The following is a 19,051-nucleotide window of genomic DNA, read 5'->3' on the forward strand; positions in this document are numbered from 1 at the left end:
TATAATTTATAATTTTTTATTTTAAAATTTTAAAATTTTTTATATATATAAAAAAAAATCTCTTACCATTCATCGACCTACCATTCCACAACAAACACCACTAACTGGCTTAAGATAAAAAGAAAAAAATAAAAAAAAAAATTAAACATGTCACGTTTAGACACTAATACTGTTTACATATTTTGAAAGATGTATTTATTTTAAAAATTAATATATTCATATATAATTATAACTAAAAGTAAAAAATGTTAATACATTTTACCCAATGTTCAATGCACGTGTTTCTTGAAATTCAAGGGAATAAGGTGCACAATTTTATCCAATCCACCTAGTAGTTACTCTTGAATCACCTAACCATTTAGATGTCCTCTTTGATTACATGTATATGAGCTGGACCTGAGTTTCAAAATCATGGCCTTAGACTGTCACCCGGACCTGCCATGGACAGCTCCACAGCAGCCATATCATTGTAACTAGCTATGCATACAAATTATTTGTGGACATGGACACTTTCTTCTTGTGCTGATCTGATCTTGCCTGACATGAAGGGAATAATTTTCGCCAGGGGGTCATCCCGGCATTATCACTGTCAAATCTTTGATTTCCATCAGGGGAAATATAGATTTGGAAAATGCAGCTCAGGGTTAGTTATTGCAGTACAGATCTGCCGGCACCCCCCCAATGTCACCTTCCATTGATTCTCTTCCAATCCAAAATTGTGCTATGACTACAAATGGTCATACTTGACTGTGACACTGCCGCACTGCAACTCTGATTCAGCCGCCCCCCCAACAGTCACTTCTCTCTCTCTCTCTCTCTGATGTCACCGTTTACCAACACAACTTCTCAGCAAGCTTTTCTTCTGGTAAAAGTCTTTTCAAGGGTCATTAATTTTCTTACAGCAACTTTGTCCTTCATTTCTTTTTCTAACCTCCCAATAGAAGTTTAGAATCAACTATCAAATTCAATATCTTGGTCCTTTTTTTTTTTCTATGGAAAATGATACTTTCATTGAAAGGAACAAAAAATTCAAGAGCCAATGGGGGGCACTTTTTTATGGGGAGGATCTCCTCCACTCAATAGGGCAAGTTCCATTCCTAGCTGCCTGCAGCCCAATCAGAAACTCTATTTTCCAGGCCAGAATCCAAGAGAGGGGGACAGAGTCTACAGAGTTAACAGCATCACTAATTGCAAGTGAAGTAGCCTAATTTGCTTTTGGCCAAATGATAACTTGAAAATCCAAAATGAAGTTCAGGTTTCTCAACATGCGGAGGAAAATACACATTATATTAATTAATGTTAAGCACATACATACATTTTGCATTTATATAATCAAAAGTCAAAACGGACAACAACTAGAGGATAAGAGACCACGGCCTGGAAGAGCCTCCTCATGACTAAACAAAACTACACCTCCAAAAGAGAAGATGAAACTAACTAGACTTATATCATAACTATAAAGCACCAACAAAACATTGTCCAAAGCTTAAACTCTTGCGGCTGGGATATTTAAGGATCAATCCGTGGCTTCTTAGGGCTACCACCATTATGGTGCAATGGATCTGGACCTGAAGGCACTGTCCTTAATTCCCATCCCACAAAATTTTCTATATTCCCAGTACTGCTTGTTGATCCATGCAGTGAACCCGTGACTACCTCATTGTTTTCCTTCAACTCAGCCTGCAGCATCTGCAAGCATGAAGAGTTTTATCTTTCAAGTCATGAAATCAAAAAGAGAAAAAGAGAAACACTTGAAACATAAACAGAGTAATGAACCTTTCTATTTCGTGCTGCATTTGCATAGAAGCATCCATGGCCAGAAACGCATTCTGTCAAAGACAACAAAGTAAAACATAAAAAAGAGCTCACTGACATTAACAACAAAAACCCAAATAAGCAAATGAAACAACACTTCAAGATGAATAAAGAAGGAGACCAGAAACGCCTTGCAAAGCCAGCAAGCATAAGAGCAGCACCAATGCCCCATTTGTAACTTTTAGAGTAAATGCTGCTGCCATTAGATAATTAGCAAGAAAGACTTGGATAAAACTATAAAGAGAAGATAAAGATGTAAAAACTAGGAGAGGTGGAGGCTCCCAATTTATAGAGGGAACTAAAACAAGGGAAGCATTGGAAAGGAGGGCTCATGCAAATGATTGCATGTGCAGCCATTTTTGGAGAAATGATTGTAACCTTGTATACAAAAAGTAAACGAAAAACACCGTCTCTCTAGTTTTCTGACAGCGCCGCTTAAAATGACAGTCACCACCACGTCACTCCACACGTATCAGGTAAAAGTATGACACGTGCCAACGTAATCGTATCTAATGATCATGATGTCCTTTTTTTTGTGAGAATCGTTGAACTTGAAAAACCTGTTATCTAAAGTAGGAGTGATATTTACGGATTCCGTTATGGTTTCTGATCCTTTTCTTGTGTTTCTTTTTTACTTTTCACTGAGACAATGAGGAAAGTACAGGGAGTTGGAATAACAAAAACGCCCCTATCTTTACACTTTTAACTGCACACTAGATTTTGTGCTCAGTCTTAAGAGGAATAGAGATTCCTTTTACACTGTAAATTGACAAGTAGAGAACTAATTATTTTTTTCCTGGAGAGTGGAGCTGACGAGTAATGTGATGATGGATAATTATGGTTAAATGGAGGAGTGATTTGATCTATTTTGGATGTGGAATTGATTGATGGGGGGGTGGTGGCCTTAATCCAAATCCTTACCGTATTGGGTCTTACCAAAGAAGAAGATACGATTTCATGACACCTTTTTAGTGTACAGCTATGGCTTTATCGGTCTTATTACCATCACTGCGTCTTACAAAAACCATGACGCCATTGTTATTGTGATACAAATATTTCACCCTTTAGCTACTTACATATTGTATGAAGGATTTGAATAGAATTAGTTGCTTTCACTGAGTTGAACCTTAGACAGCAATATATCACTCTGAACTGTGCCTTTATTTATCATATTTCACAAAACAATTAAAGATACAAATCCTCGACAACATGGAATCAACAGCCAAAAGGAGGGGTTCAAAAAATAAAAAAATATATATGAGATAACGAATATATGCAGCTCGTATTGAAAACCAATAGGGGTAGACGTAGTGAACGCAATGTCAAAATAGAGACTTCTTTTAGTCATCCTTCAGCATCTACAGCTTATGGTTGTAAGCCCATCTGCTTTCTTGTTCTGCCTATAAACAAGTCTCTGGATTTGAGCAAGCCAGGAACACATCCACTGATGGTAGTAAAGGGAAATTGTGCCACAGCATCTTTTCTCCCAAGCGAAACCATGGCAATTGCTGAACCAGGCTCATACGTGGACATTTTGCTCTCTTTTCCTCCAGCCATCAACAGCTTCAAGTTTTTAGCAACGACCAAGGCATGTTTGTGAGCTAAATAACCTTGTTTGAGTTCCTGGATTATTGCATTGTCTCAAATGTTAGATTTGCTTGGTGAAGTATTAAATATTCTCAATGCCACAAAAATCTCCATCTAATTTCTCTTGCTCGAAAAAATAAAAACATGTAAAAACACATTCAATACATAAAACTGCACCTACAATGTAACATCAAAAGATAGCCTTTATGCGAATACAACTAGCATTATTAAGTCTTACGACTAAATTAGCTTGAGTTGATATATATTCTACAAATCAAACATACTTTCTACTTCAACAATCACACTTGTTCAGAAAGCATCAACACATGAGGTAATCTGTACATATTTGACATATATTTACAAATCTTCTTTGGAAGCATGTACATGCAGGGGAATACACACCAATACAGGCAAGTCAAATGCACATAAATCTGTCAAGCTAGAAACTCCTCTTCCAGCCAGGTCATAACTGAATAATTAGGACGAACAAGACAAAAATACCGACTGAAGTATATAGAGGTGACCTGATACCCCATAACAAGGGGTCAATCATACTTATTTGAAAATTTCCCCATATAAACCCTTTGAGACTGTCAAATTAGGTTTAGCAGGGAGAAAATCATTGTGAAACTTTGTTTATATTAACCTACACAGTTTTCACCCAAAATAGCTATATCAACCAAAATTAAGACCATCCTACCGACTGTGGACACAACTAGTAATGAAACTTCCTTTTCAAACAAAAATCAAATGCTGGTCTAAGAATTTCAATTTAGGGCTAGGACTTACTGGAATATCAGTGATATCTCCAATTGCAAATATATTGCTGTGACCCTTGACTCTCAAATACTCATCAACCATCAGCCTTCCACTTTTATCCAATTTAGTCTTCAATATAGTCTCATTAAGCCATGCTGAAGCCAATGGTTTCCCTGCACAAAGGAAATGGCAATCCGCTTTGATACTTTCTCCTGTTGATGTTTGGTATTCTTGGCTTCCATCTGAAGTGGAATTCAGGTCAACTGCTTGCTCCAACTTTACTTCAACTTTCCTTGATCTCAGCCAACGTAAACACTTATCAGCAGCCTTTAACCCAATAAATTCCAGCAACCTTTGTCCCTTATGCACCAGAGTAACCTTCTTCTCTGGAAAGTCAGTGGCAATTTCTCCAGCAAGTTCAACACCAGTTGGACCTCCTCCAATAATTAAAATAGAATGGGCAGATTGTATCTTTTGATTTTCTGTCAGCAGAGATGTAATAGAATTAACTTGAGCACAATATAATCCAAGCTTGTTTTATATTATTGAAAAAATATATATAATTAATATCTTTTCATGTGGTTGTTAATTTATTATAGCCTTCTACATAACATATTGGACAGCACAATAAATACAGAGCTTAAGCACGCTTAAGGCAGAGTTAGTTGTAACTTAAAACATATCGGAGCCTTATACCTAGGAGTGTTGAATATTGTGTAATATTGAAAGGCCAAAGCATTATGCTCAATTACATTAGACCTAAGTGGAGTCATCACTAATGAATTCCGAAGCTAGAAATCTACCCATAAATAAGACACTAGAATTTCACAAAAATTTGTACTATCTATGTTCATTGCCTCGACACTCTTTCCTGAAAGCATGTAATAATCAAAAAGGGAAGACAAAGAGCTCCTCTAGTTTTGATGTAGTTTTTACCTGCTTGGTATCGATCAAGTCTTTCCTTCTTAGTTTTGGGAACAGGATCCTTGTGTCCAGTTGCAATAACGAGATAATCATAAGTAATAAGACGGCCCTCTGCAGTCAACACTTCAGTTTCAGTGACATTTATCGCAGCAGATGTAACGATACGCCCATTAGTAAGGTAATCTCTATGGTTTATCACTGATCTCTCGGCAAACGATGGCTCCACCATGTTCCTTAAGTTTGCCCATGTGATCTCAAGATACTCCTTCCTGATATTATAAAAAGCTCCCTGATAAATTACTCTCCAATGCAGTTGTTTTAATTTCTTTTTGTAAATAGTGACAGACAGAATTAACAAATCCAGTTCGATCAATTGTCAGCACTAAAAATTAACATAGCCAATTACAGCAAAAGTTACCGGAAAGAACTCTCATTCCTACATATTATTTACAAATAGAAAAAAGGTTACCAGGAGGAAAAATAAAGGAAACCCAGAAATTTAAGGAAGCTGCTCTGTATCCTAAAATTCAGTCTCAAAGTTTTTCCACAAGAAATGAATTGAATTGAAGAAACAAAAACTACCATCGTTTTGAGAAAGAGAAAAAAAAAAAAGAAGCTTACGGATCGATAAGGGTGACATCAGCATTGAACTGGATAGACTTGGCAAGGAGGGAGCCAGCAATCCCACCTCCAACAATCACCACCCTTCTTTTCTCTCCTCCCAAGTCCATTGTTTGTTCAGGTTTTTGGAAGAAATTGGCTGGGTGCTGAATTTAAAGCATCAGTTGGTGTGAATATGGAGGAAGGGATTGCGAAGAAGTTTCTATCAAAGGGGAGATTTCTTCTGTCGTGGTGATAAAGAAAAGGAAAAGGCCAATGGCATGATAGCTGGTACGCGCAATTTTGTTCCTTCCCAATTTTCAGATTTTCGGGAAACAACTAGGCCATTCCAAAACGTTGTTTTCTTTTCTTCAAAGTAGCAAGCCCAAGAATTGGTCCAATGGAATTGGTCTGATGGGCATTTTTTTTTGTTCATAAAGTGTTTTTTAATACTACTTTTGCTTTTATTCCTTTCTTTTCTTTTCTTTCTGGAGAACGCTTGTTGTATTTTATTCTATATTTCTATTTCATTTGCCAAAGCTTTGATTGGGTCCGGAGGCAAGGGACAGCAAATAAGTTTTTAAGTATAGGTTTTTTTTCTTTTCTACCTACTTGCATTTTATTTTTCTTTTTAATTGATACTAGGGAAACAAAAGAAAAAGAATAGGAGTTTGAATCAGCAAGTGGAGCTTTGGAGGGTAAAATACTGTTTTTTCTTTCCTATTTTTCTTTTTCTTCTTTGCAACCATGCTGTTAAACGTTAATGTTTTAATGAGACTTTAAAAAAGTTTCACATTCATGAATGAAAAATTTATTCAAAAAAATTGGTGATATCCCATTTAATATTATCCAAAATAAACTACTGACGTGATTTATATAAAAATTTTAAGTTATTTATTATTAATAATTTGAATTTAAATTTTTAAAATTTAGTTGAAATTTGAAATATTGTTGGATTAGTGACATATTTGGGTTAAATACATAATAATTTTACTTATTCTATAAAAAATGATTGGAAAAAAAAAAAGAAAACAGAAAACGGTCAAAGGCAAAAACTCAAACGCAAATAGAAAAATAAAGTTAATGTCTTTGGACCGGATAGCAGCTATGACAAATAAATTGGGCCAAGTCCATATGCTATTATGCTATATTTGTTTTATAAATTTTGACTCAGTTTTTTACAATTTCGTAATTAAGGGTAATTTTGTATATACAAGTTTTACCCTAATGAGGGCATATCGCTTTCCACAAGGCCTAAACAAAAAGACTCTCAATTTCGGTCTCAAATTGGAATATTAAACCACTTAATGTTATCGTTTATTTTAAAAATGTAAGATGTTCAAGCAATTAAAAGATCATCTTGAGAAAAATATATATAATATAAATTTTGACTCAAAATGATTCATTGATCTGAAACAATCTCTTCTCTCCTTAATTTTTCTCTTTTTACTTGAAAAATGTATATGAAGATAAAACTAGAAGAAAAAAAGATTGAGAATAAAATTATAAATGAAAAGGATTTTTTATCAATTTGAAAAGATTAAAGTAAAAAAAAAAAAGAAGAAAGAAAAATCCATAGAGTTATTTTCCTATCATTTCCATCCAAGTGGACCAAAAGAAAAGAAGAAAACAACATAATTCTCGTTATACTCCTTTGCTTTCTTTCTCTTTCCGTCTTATCTAACTCCTAATTAAGGCATGACTAGAGTTATTATAACATAGTCGCTGATAACAACAAATCTGATAGAATTAAACACCTAACACAGGTCAGGCATGACGTCCTTCCTACCTTGCTAGCTGAAAGGCCAAAATTGTTTGGCTCTAGACTCTAGAGCGTGGTTGTGGTTGCTGTCAAATGCATTTTTGTTAGGAAAGGGAAGAAACAGAGTGCAGATGGCATCAAACGCTGAAGCTTAAAATTGAACTTGTTCTCAATCGTCACTATATATCATGCAATTGGAAGCTATCATTGTCACCCGCTTTTTCTTACACAACTTTTGCCTTCTTACTCTCAATCTTATGCATCTCCATTATAATATTAATACACTTTTATGGGTACCATTTTTTCTTATATATAAGTTTCAAATATATCCACTCCTCCAATTTCGACATGAGATTAAATATATATGTTACATCAGTTGAAGACCATGATGGCTACCTATTAATGACCCAATGAATCTCATATCAAAATTAAGTTCACTGAAAGTTTTCAACAATTTTCTAGTTGGGGGAGGAGGCCCTTTACACTTGTAAATTAAATAAGTCCATTGAACAAGTGTTAAGACCACTTGGATCCAACTCTCAACTGCGTGTCACCTCTACTTTCTTTCTTTCTTTTTCCTTTCCCCTGTTTTCTTTTGTTTTAATTTGGTGTCCTTTGCAAGTGATTTCTTTTGTCTCACTTCTCTAGCGAGTGAGTGACCATGTATAATAATTTAATAATTATGATTTTTTTATAAAAAAAAATATTTTATAGAGGAAAGAAATAATTAGAAAAAGCCAAAAATAAATGACTCATTCTTGGAGTGTAGCCATGTGACACACTCCAGGTAGTTGCAAATTGCACACTTTTGCAATAACTTTTGAGTGTGGAAGCAAATTGGACCACCCACGTTTCTGATATCACACCAAATCTTAACAACAACATGGCTCCCTTTGGGTTTTAGGGTGCACCCACTTTCTCTTCCATGGCTTTGATTCATTTTGATTATGAATCTCATTTTTTTTTAACTATTATAATAATTTAAAACAATAATGTTCTTCCCAAAGATCCTATTTGCGAGTTTGCAACCCTAGCAAGTTGGGTAATTTATTTATGATCATGATTAGCTTCCTCTGTTCAGGTTTGGCACATTGATTACTTTGCTGATAAGAAGGAAAACTATATTTTATTTGCTTATACTTTTACCTTTGGCTGCTTTTTGGGTTTTTTCTCTCACTTTTTGGCAAAGCTTTTTCCAATGGTAATGGTCTGGTATCCAAGAGAATTCCCCACTTAGATCCTTTGCCTTTCCCCTTTTCTCTTATAGTACTGTAATATTACCAACTATAATGGCAATTTTTTTCTTGGTCTCTGTGACATATTCCAATATCATAAGATCTGTGGGGCAAAGAAAAGATTAGACCTAAACTGAAACCAATGCATTGTCTTAACCAAGTTTTTCGAGAAACAATGATTTCAAGCTCTTTTTTAATTTTTTTTAAATCATTCTTTTAGAATTTCTCCTTTTTTCCCTTCTTTTTTTTTTATAACACTGATCTTCGTTTCAATTTATTATTGCTCTGAAATTAAGTCCAATCTTAGGAGAAAGCATTCAAGTTGACCATGTGACATTTAATTTGGATCTCTAATCATTTATGTCTTTATTTAAATGCTAGTAATGAGTTGCCAACTTAGTAATACAGCTATGGAAGTAGGAACCAAGAAATCGGTTGAACACTGCTGAACACTTGCATTCAATATTCGTTTACAAATCATATTATAGATTTTATATCATGCAAAACTAGTATTCTATCTGCTCTATATTTCTAGCATATTAATTTTGTTTTTTTTAATATGCATAAGCTCTTTCTTTTATATAATATGACCGTACCAAAATGTAAGACAACTAGGTGAACTTTTTGGGGCAAAATTTAGGTTAGCTTAGTCACTTTTTTTTTCCCTTTAACAGACAATGGCCCCTTTTTAGTAATTTAAACCATGCAAATTAAAATAATTTAGAAAGCTCAAAGGCTGAAATCAAATACCATTTTTAAAATTTTAAATTGGATAAATTATTAGGTTAATGCTTCCATGATGCTTACAAATAAAGATTGCAAAGTAATCAAACATTAATTATATATAATTCAAGAAAATGCTAAAGAAAGTGAGGTTGTACCTTCTCAATTTTTCTTCTTCTTTTGGATTCTTCATGCACCAACTTCCAACCTACTCCTCCCTTAGTAACTCCATAAAGTTTCTCTAATCAAAATATATAGTAATTAACTCATTGTTGTACTTTTTACACTATACTTTTTGTTGGCAATATGTTGTCCTACTTTCATGGTTTCACATTATCCTTTCTTTTATCATAATTTTATCTTATTTAGAATTTTATGCATAATTAAAAATTAGGATCGAGGTGTAACGCAACTTCAAATCTAAAACCAAACAGGGCCTTAATTAGTTTAAAATTAAGGTGTAGTTTGACAGTTAACTGAGAGGAATTGGAGGGGAGTGGAGGAGAGAAAGGGTATTTGCCATTTTGACAGTGAAGAGAGCAAGGATCGCACATGCCAAGGTGCACCTTTGGGGCTAAATCTGAGCGGATCACAATCAGATTAGCAGGAAGAAAAAAGGGGATGGTGGGTCCGGAGGAAACGACCCAGGACGTCTGCGTCGTTTCCCGTACCCGCATGTGCGCATGTTAGCCCAGAGCAGAGAATAATCCAGACCTGCTGGAGGGGAGGAGACTAACTGGACCAATACGAAAGCGCCATCCTGGAAAAATTTAAGACACCCGAAGCTGGCCCTTAGCTTATGTAAACATTCAAGAAAAGAGAAATTCCCTGAGCCCGGCGCATGTTAGCACTCTGAGAGAGAGGGGAGGCAAAGCACATGGGGTGCTGAAACAATGGTGCATTTTTTGCAGTGACTACAGCACAAGAGCTTCACAATTATTTTTATTTTTACGAGTCACCCTTATCTGCTAAGGTGTATAATACACTAATCATTGTCTTGGTTTGTCAACTCACTGGGATTTGGCAACTTGTTGGGGTCAACTCTTTTATGATTTGCTGTTAATTCAATGGTTGCCATCCAATATCAAAACATTAGTATTACTTTTAACTATTACTAACTATTAAGCTTCTTTTTTGAAATTCTTTTGGGTAGGTTTTTGTGTCAATAGGGTAATTTCAACTATGGTTACAACAATTATATGATTTAAATATTAAATAATTATTTAATTAAAAAATATTTAAATATAAATTTCATAGATAAAAGACTTGTAAAAGAAGTTTAAAATTTAAAACTAAAACTCATAGAGAATACATTAATATGCTACGCATCTCTTTAATCTCTCAATTGTAACATTTTAACCTCTTTCATCCAAAAAATAAGCAAACTCAATCCTCTTGGGGAAAGGAATTAAGACAATGAACTAAATGCAATATAAATTGAACAGTAGCACATCATTATAATAGCAATAAATTGATAAAAATACAATGAAAATCATTCTTCAAACTTAAGCATCATTCTCTTCTTACTTTAAATTATTTTAATTTACAAGCAAAGAGAAAAAAGCCCAATTTGTTATCATTTTTGTATATAGAAAAAAGAAAGAGCAACCAAAAATTTGTAAAGTGAACATTTTCAATGTGGGCCTTTCATGCCAACTACATTTATTGCTGCCATTGAAATCCATTTAAAAGAAAAAACAATTAAAATAATATAAAAGAAAGAAAATGAAAATAAAAAATACAAAATAAATCTAAAACATCGAAGGGAGATTATATTGAGTCCCAGCTGGTTGTGTCGGCGTAGAGTATAGCATTCCCATAAGCTCCCTCTCTGCCACTCTCCCCCCAAAAGAATAAAATAAAATAAAATAGTGAGTTAATTAAGTTTTAACCTTTGGTTAACTACTAACCGTCTTGCTTTGTTACTTAACCACCTTCTCTCTCCCCCCCTACAAAATTCATAACTTAAAAAACAAAGTTTAAAAAATTTTCTCTTTTGTTTCCTGCTATGGAGTGAAGTGAAAGAGAAAGCTTTTGAGGACTCAAATGCAATGAGAAAAGGAGGAGAGGATCGTAGACGAAGATTTCGATGGCTTTGAATAATGATCATTGAGCGATTCGTTTTGGGTTGAAACGCATTGGCAGCATTGGAATTGAAGCGAAGAATCCGGCAATGATTTCGAGATCCGGAAAAGAAATGTTTTAAGACGAAAATGAATTGATTTTTACTTTTTTTTCTCGTCTTAATTGCTTTCTTGTTTCGAATTTGAAATTTGGAAAAAAGATCGAGGAAAGAGTTAATAGCAATGGAGTCGCGAATGGATCATTACGAGATAATGGAACAGATCGGCCGCGGCGCTTTCGGTGCTGCCATTCTCGTTCACCACAAATCCGAGAAGAAAAAGTATTTTTCTTTTAATGTCTCACTTTCTGAACTTTTTATAATGTGTAATTATTTATTTATTTTTTATTTTGTTTTGAAAACTTTTCAGGTATGTGTTGAAGAAGATCAGATTGGCACGGCAAACGGAGCGTTGCAGGAGATCTGCACATCAAGAAGTTAGTTAGTTAAATAACTTTAATTTGTTTTTTGAATTAAAATAATAAAGAGTTTAATTTTCCAATTTATAATTTGGTGTGAATTTTGTGGAGTGTAGATGGCACTTATTGCGCGAATTCAGCATCCTTACATTGTTGAATTTAAGGAAGCTTGGGTTGAGAAAGTAAGAGACGTTTCTACTTTTTTGTTGTTTTGCTACGATTCTTGAATCAAAAACTACTTTTAATAGTAGCTTGTTAAGTAGGAGACGCCTTTTTTTTTATGTTGATTCTGAGCTTTCTGATTGTAATATAGGGTTGCTATGTTTGCATTGTTACTGGCTACTGTGAAGGTGGAGATATGTGAGTTTCCGAGCATGTATCGAATATTTTGATATGGAGTTCTTGGAATTTGAATCTATAATTTTTGCAATGTGTCAAATTGTTCTTAGTGTTATTCTTTTAACAGGGCTGAATTGATGAAAAAATCAAATGGGGTGTATTTCCCCGAGGAGGTAATATTTTTTCTTTATTCCTTTTGATTGTATAATTTAGTTTCTTCTTGCGTTATGACTTATAGTTAACAGTAACATTGATGCTTATGAACATTGTGCAGAAACTTTGCAAGTGGTTTGCACAGCTACTTCTGGCAGTTGACTATCTGCATTCAAATTTTGTTCTGCATCGCGACCTAAAGGTATGTGTGTAAATTTAGATTAGTCTTTCTATTAACCTAATGATTTATGGACTTATTTTTGCTGCTACTTTGGCAGTGTTCCAACATCTTTCTTACCAAAGATCAAGATGTCCGCCTTGGTGAGTTTGTCTTTTCCCTTTTCTTCATGGTTTCTTACAGATTCTCTCACTTTTTCCTTTTTTTTTTCATCATTGATTTATATTAGATACCCTACTTGATTGTATTTGTTGTGATTGTTATCCTAAACTTTCTTTTCTGGCCTGTACTGGTTTAGGGGATTTTGGCCTTGCCAAAACTCTGAAGGCAGATGATTTGGCTTCCTCGGTATGTACTATGTAATGAAATTATTATTTTGATAACCTTTTATTTTTATTCTTTTTCAACTATCTCCAAGGATGGAAAAGATTTTTTGGGTCATTTTTTCTACCATTTCTCTTCTTTTTTTTTCTAAACTTGGGTAATAAGCTTATGCTACTAAGCTCGAAAACAGAGATGTGGGCTAATATATGTGTCTGTTTGCTCGTGCCTCAACTTCCCTGTTCATTTTGTGGCAAAAATCTTGCATGGTATGGTAGCATGGTACTCAGACAGTAGCTAATTTATAACATGTTCCACTTTATCAGGTTTTCTGTCACAGTCTAATATGTTGAGGAACTGATACCATAAAAACTAAAAAGGATGTGTTAAGATGAACAGGCATAGTGTGTCTGCAGCTTTCAGTTGAACTTAGTGCTAATTTTAGTTTTAGCTGCTGAGAACAAATTGTTACTAATTGCCTAGTGAAAATTAAAATAAGACCAACTAAATTAACATAAATAATCATTTTTGTTTTGAAGAAAAGAATTAAAAGCAAAAAAAGAATCTCTCATTGATACTCAATTGCTGAGTAATTGAGAAAATGTATATGTATGCAACTTCTAGTTAGTTAGTCAAAGTGGGCTTATATTTGACAATAGGAGAGAGATGTTCATAAATTTTTTGAATGTTCTTGTATTAATGATTTTACTTAAAAGAAGCTAAAAATCGCAAAATGATTACACATTGGAGTGATGGAAATTAACTGCCACTCATATGTCTTATCCTCATAAATTTCCAAAGATATAAGTTTCATCTATAACGGTATCTATTGGGTTAGATTTTGTACTCCTCAATCCCTGTCCTCATACTTGGTATATTTGGACAAAGGCAGGGGGGAGGAGGGAGTTAAAACCTGCACTTTGAGCCTCCAATGGTGGGGTATGGCAACAATCACTAGTTCAAACCTAGGTGTTCTCAAACCCTGTATATCGACAACCGACCATACTAAGAGTTTGGACCTTTTTCAGTAAACACAAAAGTCATTTTCCTTTGATATCATTTTTCATTTTGTATTTATTCTTCCTTATGTAAGATTGTGCCCACTATTTGTGGTTCCACTGCATATTAATAGTTGTTTTATACATGGCTCAGGTGGTTGGAACTCCCAATTACATGTGTCCTGAATTGCTTGCGGATATTCCTTATGGTTTCAAGTCTGATATCTGGTCTCTGGGTATGTCTTTTCCTGAATATATATTTGACATGTATAGGTTCTTTTTTTTTTTGTGGCTAAATTACTTCTTGTTGAACAGGGTGCTGTATGTATGAGATGGCTGCTCATCGCCCTGCTTTTAAAGCTTTTGTAAGAGTTCTCACAGTTCTTTTGCTTGAATCTGTTTCTTGTATTCTGTAATGAGCTTGCAGCACCCCTTCTTTTTAGGTGAAATTTATATTGCATTTTGGCAAGTAGCATGTATTTCATTCTATATTATATTAAGCAAGGAAATTGTAACATTTTTAAGTTTTTGCTTCTTTTATTTTATTGTGGCATTTTCAGCATTTCCAAATGTAACAAAACTTTCTGTCTGTTGTTTATCTTAATTAGGAAGAAAAAGTAGCAACCTTTGTTAGGTTCATAACAGTTTTCCTTAAATTTCATGCTCCACTCTTTAAACAATGCTTTCAAAGTACTTAATTTTGTCTACTTGTCTGGTGTGATGTGATGTCCTTTGAAAGGTTTTCTGCAACTGCTAATTTTCTGCCTTCACTAACCATGTAAATTATACAAATTCAATTCAACTAATTTCTATCGAACTTTTTGTTGTAGGACATGGCTGGGTTGATAAGCAAGATAAATCGTTCCTCTATTGGCCCTTTGCCTTCTTGCTACTCTCCATCCTTGTAAGTCTTTATAAACTTTTGTAGAGCTCACTGTTTTTGTTTGCTTTCATGATTACGAAGTATTCTCCATGATGTTTTATGCTCTGACTGTGCTTTTTAATGCTTTAAATTTTTCTCATTTTTCATATTTCTTTATGATTTATTTTTTTCATTTCTTCTAGGAATTGCTTCTTCTGTGCAACATAACTAGTGTATTTCATATCAACTCTTGGTTTCTACACAGTTTAACTTAGTTTCAGCTAGTTCTCTAATTAATGCTTAATTGCCAGGGTGTTTTGTCGCAACATACTATTTATTCTTTTTGTTTCCTTTTTCATTTTCAATTTAATTCTTATTTTTTTATATTTTATATTGGGATGAATTGCAGATCTCTGAATCAAATTCTTTCTTATGCATCTAGGAAAGTTGAAACTAGTTTCTACAAAAAGTGGAAAGTCTGTTTTTTTCCCTTTGTGGAACCAATAAAGCACAAAATGTTGAATCTTCACTTAATTTCCCAAGGGACTGAGTAATCTGTATTTTGGTAGTAGCACTAAACATGTTTAATGCTTTATCATATTTCAAATAATGATCTTGTCACTACATGATAGTTAATTTGTTTAATGTTACACACACAGGAAAACACTTATCAAGGGCATGCTAAGAAAGAATCCAGAGCATCGACCCAGTGTAAGAGTTTCTATTCGTCCTCTTAAGAATTCTTCACCTGCAGGACTTAAATATAACAATTTGATTTTTCACCTCGATTAGGCATCAGAGCTTTTGAAGCACCCTTATTTGCAGCCATATGTTGATCAGTATCGTCCATCCTTCAGCTGCCCTTCGACAAATTGCTCACCGGATAAGCATATTTCTGCTAGTCGTGATAATAGGAAAAATATGGCTGAGAGTCAGAATAGCAATAGCTCATGTAGTGATAAAGATAGTTTGCTTTCAAGTGACAGAAATACTGCCACAATGGTTTCAAATAGCAATAGTAAGGCCACTGACACAGATTCAATTTCTATTGATGATGAAGATGGCACCGAGCAGCACCCAGCAAGCGAAGAAGAGAATGGCCCCATTATTTGCACTGCCAAAGGTGATGAAAAAGGAATAGTAAAACCTTCTTATATGGAACAGGGATATAACGTTCAATCAAAGCAACCAAAAACCATAAAAAGTATAATGATGGCTTTGAAAGAAGGTAAAGTAAGAGAAAATGGTTCCCCTATGAGAGGCAACCGTACAAAAGCTGTAGGTGGTTTGACTCAAAGAATTAATATAGAGGCATCACCCAAAGTTCTGAAGCCACCTGCTCCTGCTCTGGGTTCTAAGTCTAATGCAGATACACCAACAGTTGCTTCAGCAAAATTACCATTAGATTCTGCAAAAAGGATAACAGGATCACACACTTTGAAGCACCAGGTATGATTGCCACTAACTGTTTCTCTTTTAATTAAAAACTGTATTGGTATCTTCACTTATTTTGCAAGATTCATCTCTCCAGTTGCTTTTAATTGATTCCTCCCCAAAGACAAAACCTAGACACGAAGGGATTCCTCCGCCTGCTCCTGGGAAGCATGTTGTTGAAGATGGACTATCTTCTAAGCCAAGGCAAAGAACTCCTCCTTCCAATGTGGCAAGAAGATCATTGATTACGGGCAGAATGAAGCATGCAGGAACTGATGTTTCAAATGTGGCAAGTAACATACCAAGGTTAGGATCTACAGAGATGAACCAGGAGCGTGAAGCCATTCCTCGTCAACGGCCCAATGGTTTCCTTATAAATGCTTCTAGGGAGGTTACACAAGAGCCTGAGATAGCTCTAAGCGTAACTACCAAGGGGGTGCAAACAGATAGCAGCAATTCTATCTCCTCTTCAATCTCAATTCAAGCATTTGAGATATGTGATGATGCAACAACCCCTTTTATTGACATGACAGAAAAGACACATGATCGTGAGATAATCACCCACATCAGGAGCTTGGAATCACATCCACCATTCAGCTCACCTGCTTCTCCGCAATCAAAGATGCCTGAGGTTCTGTTGAGGGAAAACCATGGGCACGATCATAAATCAGTAACTTGTTCAACTGAAGAATCTGGTCCGGCCCAAGATCTTCTGGATTTCACTTCAGTTGATGGAAGAGTGAGTTTGAGTGCCCCTTTGGACCTTCCACTCCCAACTTCTGAAGAAATATCTGTTCATAGAGATGATACCGCTGTAAGCAGGACAGTTAGTAGGGATGACAATCCTTTAAGCAGGACAAGTAGTAGGGATGTTGCTCCTTTGAGCAGGACAAGTAGCAGGGATGATGCACCTATAAACACGCCAAGTCCTAGGGATGATGCCCCTATAAGCACGCCAAGTCATAGGGATGATGCCCTTATAAGCAGGCCAATTATCAGGGATGATGCCCCTATAAGCACGCCAACTGTCAGGGATGATGCCCCTATAAGCAGTTTAAGTAACAGGGATGATGCCCCTATAAGCAGGTTAAGTAGTGGGGAAGATGCCCCTGTGAGTCGGCCAACTACTGGAGAAGATTCCCCCATAAGCAGGCCAAGTAGTAAGGATGAAACTATGGCAAGCAGACCTAGTAGTAGGCCTGATATGATGCTCCATTCAAATCTTTCTTCTGCATCCAGTGGTGATGACAAGTTCACTGTAATGGAACTTCTATCATCAGTTGCAGAAGCTATGCCTTGCATTGCCTCGCCAATTTCATCTAGCCAGAAGAATTCACAGCCAGATAAAGGAATTAATCTGCATAATCCAACAATTGAAAAACCAGCTGCGACCTCTCGTCCTCCAGCTTTTGATGATGTTATACATGTTATAAGGCACAGTAGCTTCCGAGTTGGCAGTGAGCAGCCAGTGATAGAAAAAGTAGAAATGGGTGTTCAAAATGTGGATGTTGGAAAACTCATAAATGTTGTGAGGGATGAAATAGATATGAGAAACATGACTAGTCCTGTGACCCTTAAGTCATCAAGTTGCTCTGAAGCTTTAAGTTCAAAATCAAATGCTTTGGATTATTCCAGTGTTAAAGAAGCAGATGATAGGAAATCCATTTCTGCATCTCCAAAATCTGATTCACCAGAGCCTGTGAAAACCAGCCCTTCTGTGACAGAAGAGGAGACTTCAGCAAAGGAAACTTTGGACGTCAAATCTTTTAGGCAGAGGGCAGAGGCACTTGAAGGGCTTCTGGAATTGTCTGCAGAGTTACTGCAGCAGAACAGATTGGAAGAGCTCTCAGTTGTTTTGAAGCCTTTTGGGAAAGATAAGGTGTCACCAAGGGAGACAGCTATCTGGTTAGCCAAGAGTCTGAAAGGAATAATGATTGAGGAGTGTGGACGGAGTTCATGAAGTAATATTTCTGGGGGTAAGCTTTCTGTTTTGTTTTTACCTTATTTATTTGCGTTGCTGTTGTAATTGTTAGCTTCTTATCATGCTTATCACCTTTCACTTCCATTTGTATTTTTAAACAGAAAAACCAGGTCTTCTTTTACCTCATTCTGTAATTCTTTCAATGCATTTTGTTGTTGTACATAGTTGACAATACGAATTAAGTAAACTTGTCGTCCGGACAAATGTATGGTTTTGCTATAGAACGTGCTGAATGCAAACCAAAGTGCAATTGTTATGATTTTTATCGGTTGTTTGGACATTGCAGCAATGCATATAGATCTCTGGATTTCTTTTTCCAGATATATCGAGCTTATGATTTTTTTGTTAGAGCTGCTTGCAAGACATCACTCAACTTGGTGGTGGTGCAAATGCAAGCGAACCATTTGTGTCAACAATATATGTACCAGGAATGAAGGAAGTATTTCAACCGAATTAGAGTAGCTAGCACATTCTTTCTATAATTCAATACCAAACCTATCAGCAGTCATGTTTATTCACATCTTCAAACCTCTTTAATTTGTTTTTTGTTGTTTGCCATTGGAGCAAAATCTCAAACGAAATTGAAGTATTTGAGTTAATTAAATATCTTTTCTTTTCTGGTACGCAAGTATTTGAGTTAAATGTTAAGAGGTAATATTTATTTCTCATTTTACTCCGGAATTTAAACTTGTTGACACATTTATGCATTGAGGTTGTTGCATGTATGTTACATATACATACATACTGTTTCAGATGGAGGTCGCCTCCTCATCTCCAGCAATCCACGTCACTATTTAAAGCTCTTCCCCAAAAGAGAAAATTCGTAATATATATATATA

The 19,051-nt window shown here is 35.3% G+C and overlaps 3 protein-coding genes across 3 annotated transcripts; 1 reads left to right on the forward strand and 2 right to left on the reverse strand.

Annotated features, from left to right (window-relative positions):
- On the reverse strand, nt 1,340–2,166 carry LOC108663447 (protein CLAVATA 3). Its single transcript, XM_018127487.1, has 3 exons — nt 1,937–2,166; nt 1,777–1,829; nt 1,340–1,689 (listed from the first exon to the last, which is right to left on the reverse strand). Exons 1-3 carry the CDS (start codon nt 2,016–2,018, stop codon nt 1,510–1,512), a joined length of 315 nt encoding a protein of 104 aa, XP_017982976.1. The 5' UTR covers nt 2,019–2,166; the 3' UTR covers nt 1,340–1,509.
- LOC18590226 (apoptosis-inducing factor 2) lies at nt 2,956–6,041 on the reverse strand. Its single transcript, XM_018127456.1, has 4 exons — nt 5,707–6,041; nt 5,098–5,354; nt 4,192–4,643; nt 2,956–3,438 (listed from the first exon to the last, which is right to left on the reverse strand). Exons 1-4 carry the CDS (start codon nt 5,814–5,816, stop codon nt 3,181–3,183), a joined length of 1,077 nt encoding a protein of 358 aa, XP_017982945.1. The 5' UTR covers nt 5,817–6,041; the 3' UTR covers nt 2,956–3,180.
- LOC18590227 (serine/threonine-protein kinase Nek5) lies at nt 11,262–18,535 on the forward strand. Its single transcript, XM_018127409.1, has 14 exons — nt 11,262–11,809; nt 11,898–11,964; nt 12,063–12,128; nt 12,260–12,306; nt 12,413–12,458; nt 12,560–12,640; nt 12,717–12,759; nt 12,915–12,964; nt 14,090–14,171; nt 14,251–14,300; nt 14,766–14,839; nt 15,457–15,508; nt 15,590–16,246; nt 16,329–18,535. The coding sequence occupies exons 1-14, from the start codon at nt 11,712–11,714 to the stop codon at nt 18,189–18,191; spliced, it is 3,276 nt and encodes a 1,091-aa protein (XP_017982898.1). The 5' UTR covers nt 11,262–11,711; the 3' UTR covers nt 18,192–18,535.

This window comes from Theobroma cacao, chromosome 9, assembly GCF_000208745.1.
Source record: "Theobroma cacao cultivar B97-61/B2 chromosome 9, Criollo_cocoa_genome_V2, whole genome shotgun sequence".
Lineage (NCBI taxonomy): Eukaryota > Viridiplantae > Streptophyta > Magnoliopsida > Malvales > Malvaceae > Theobroma > Theobroma cacao.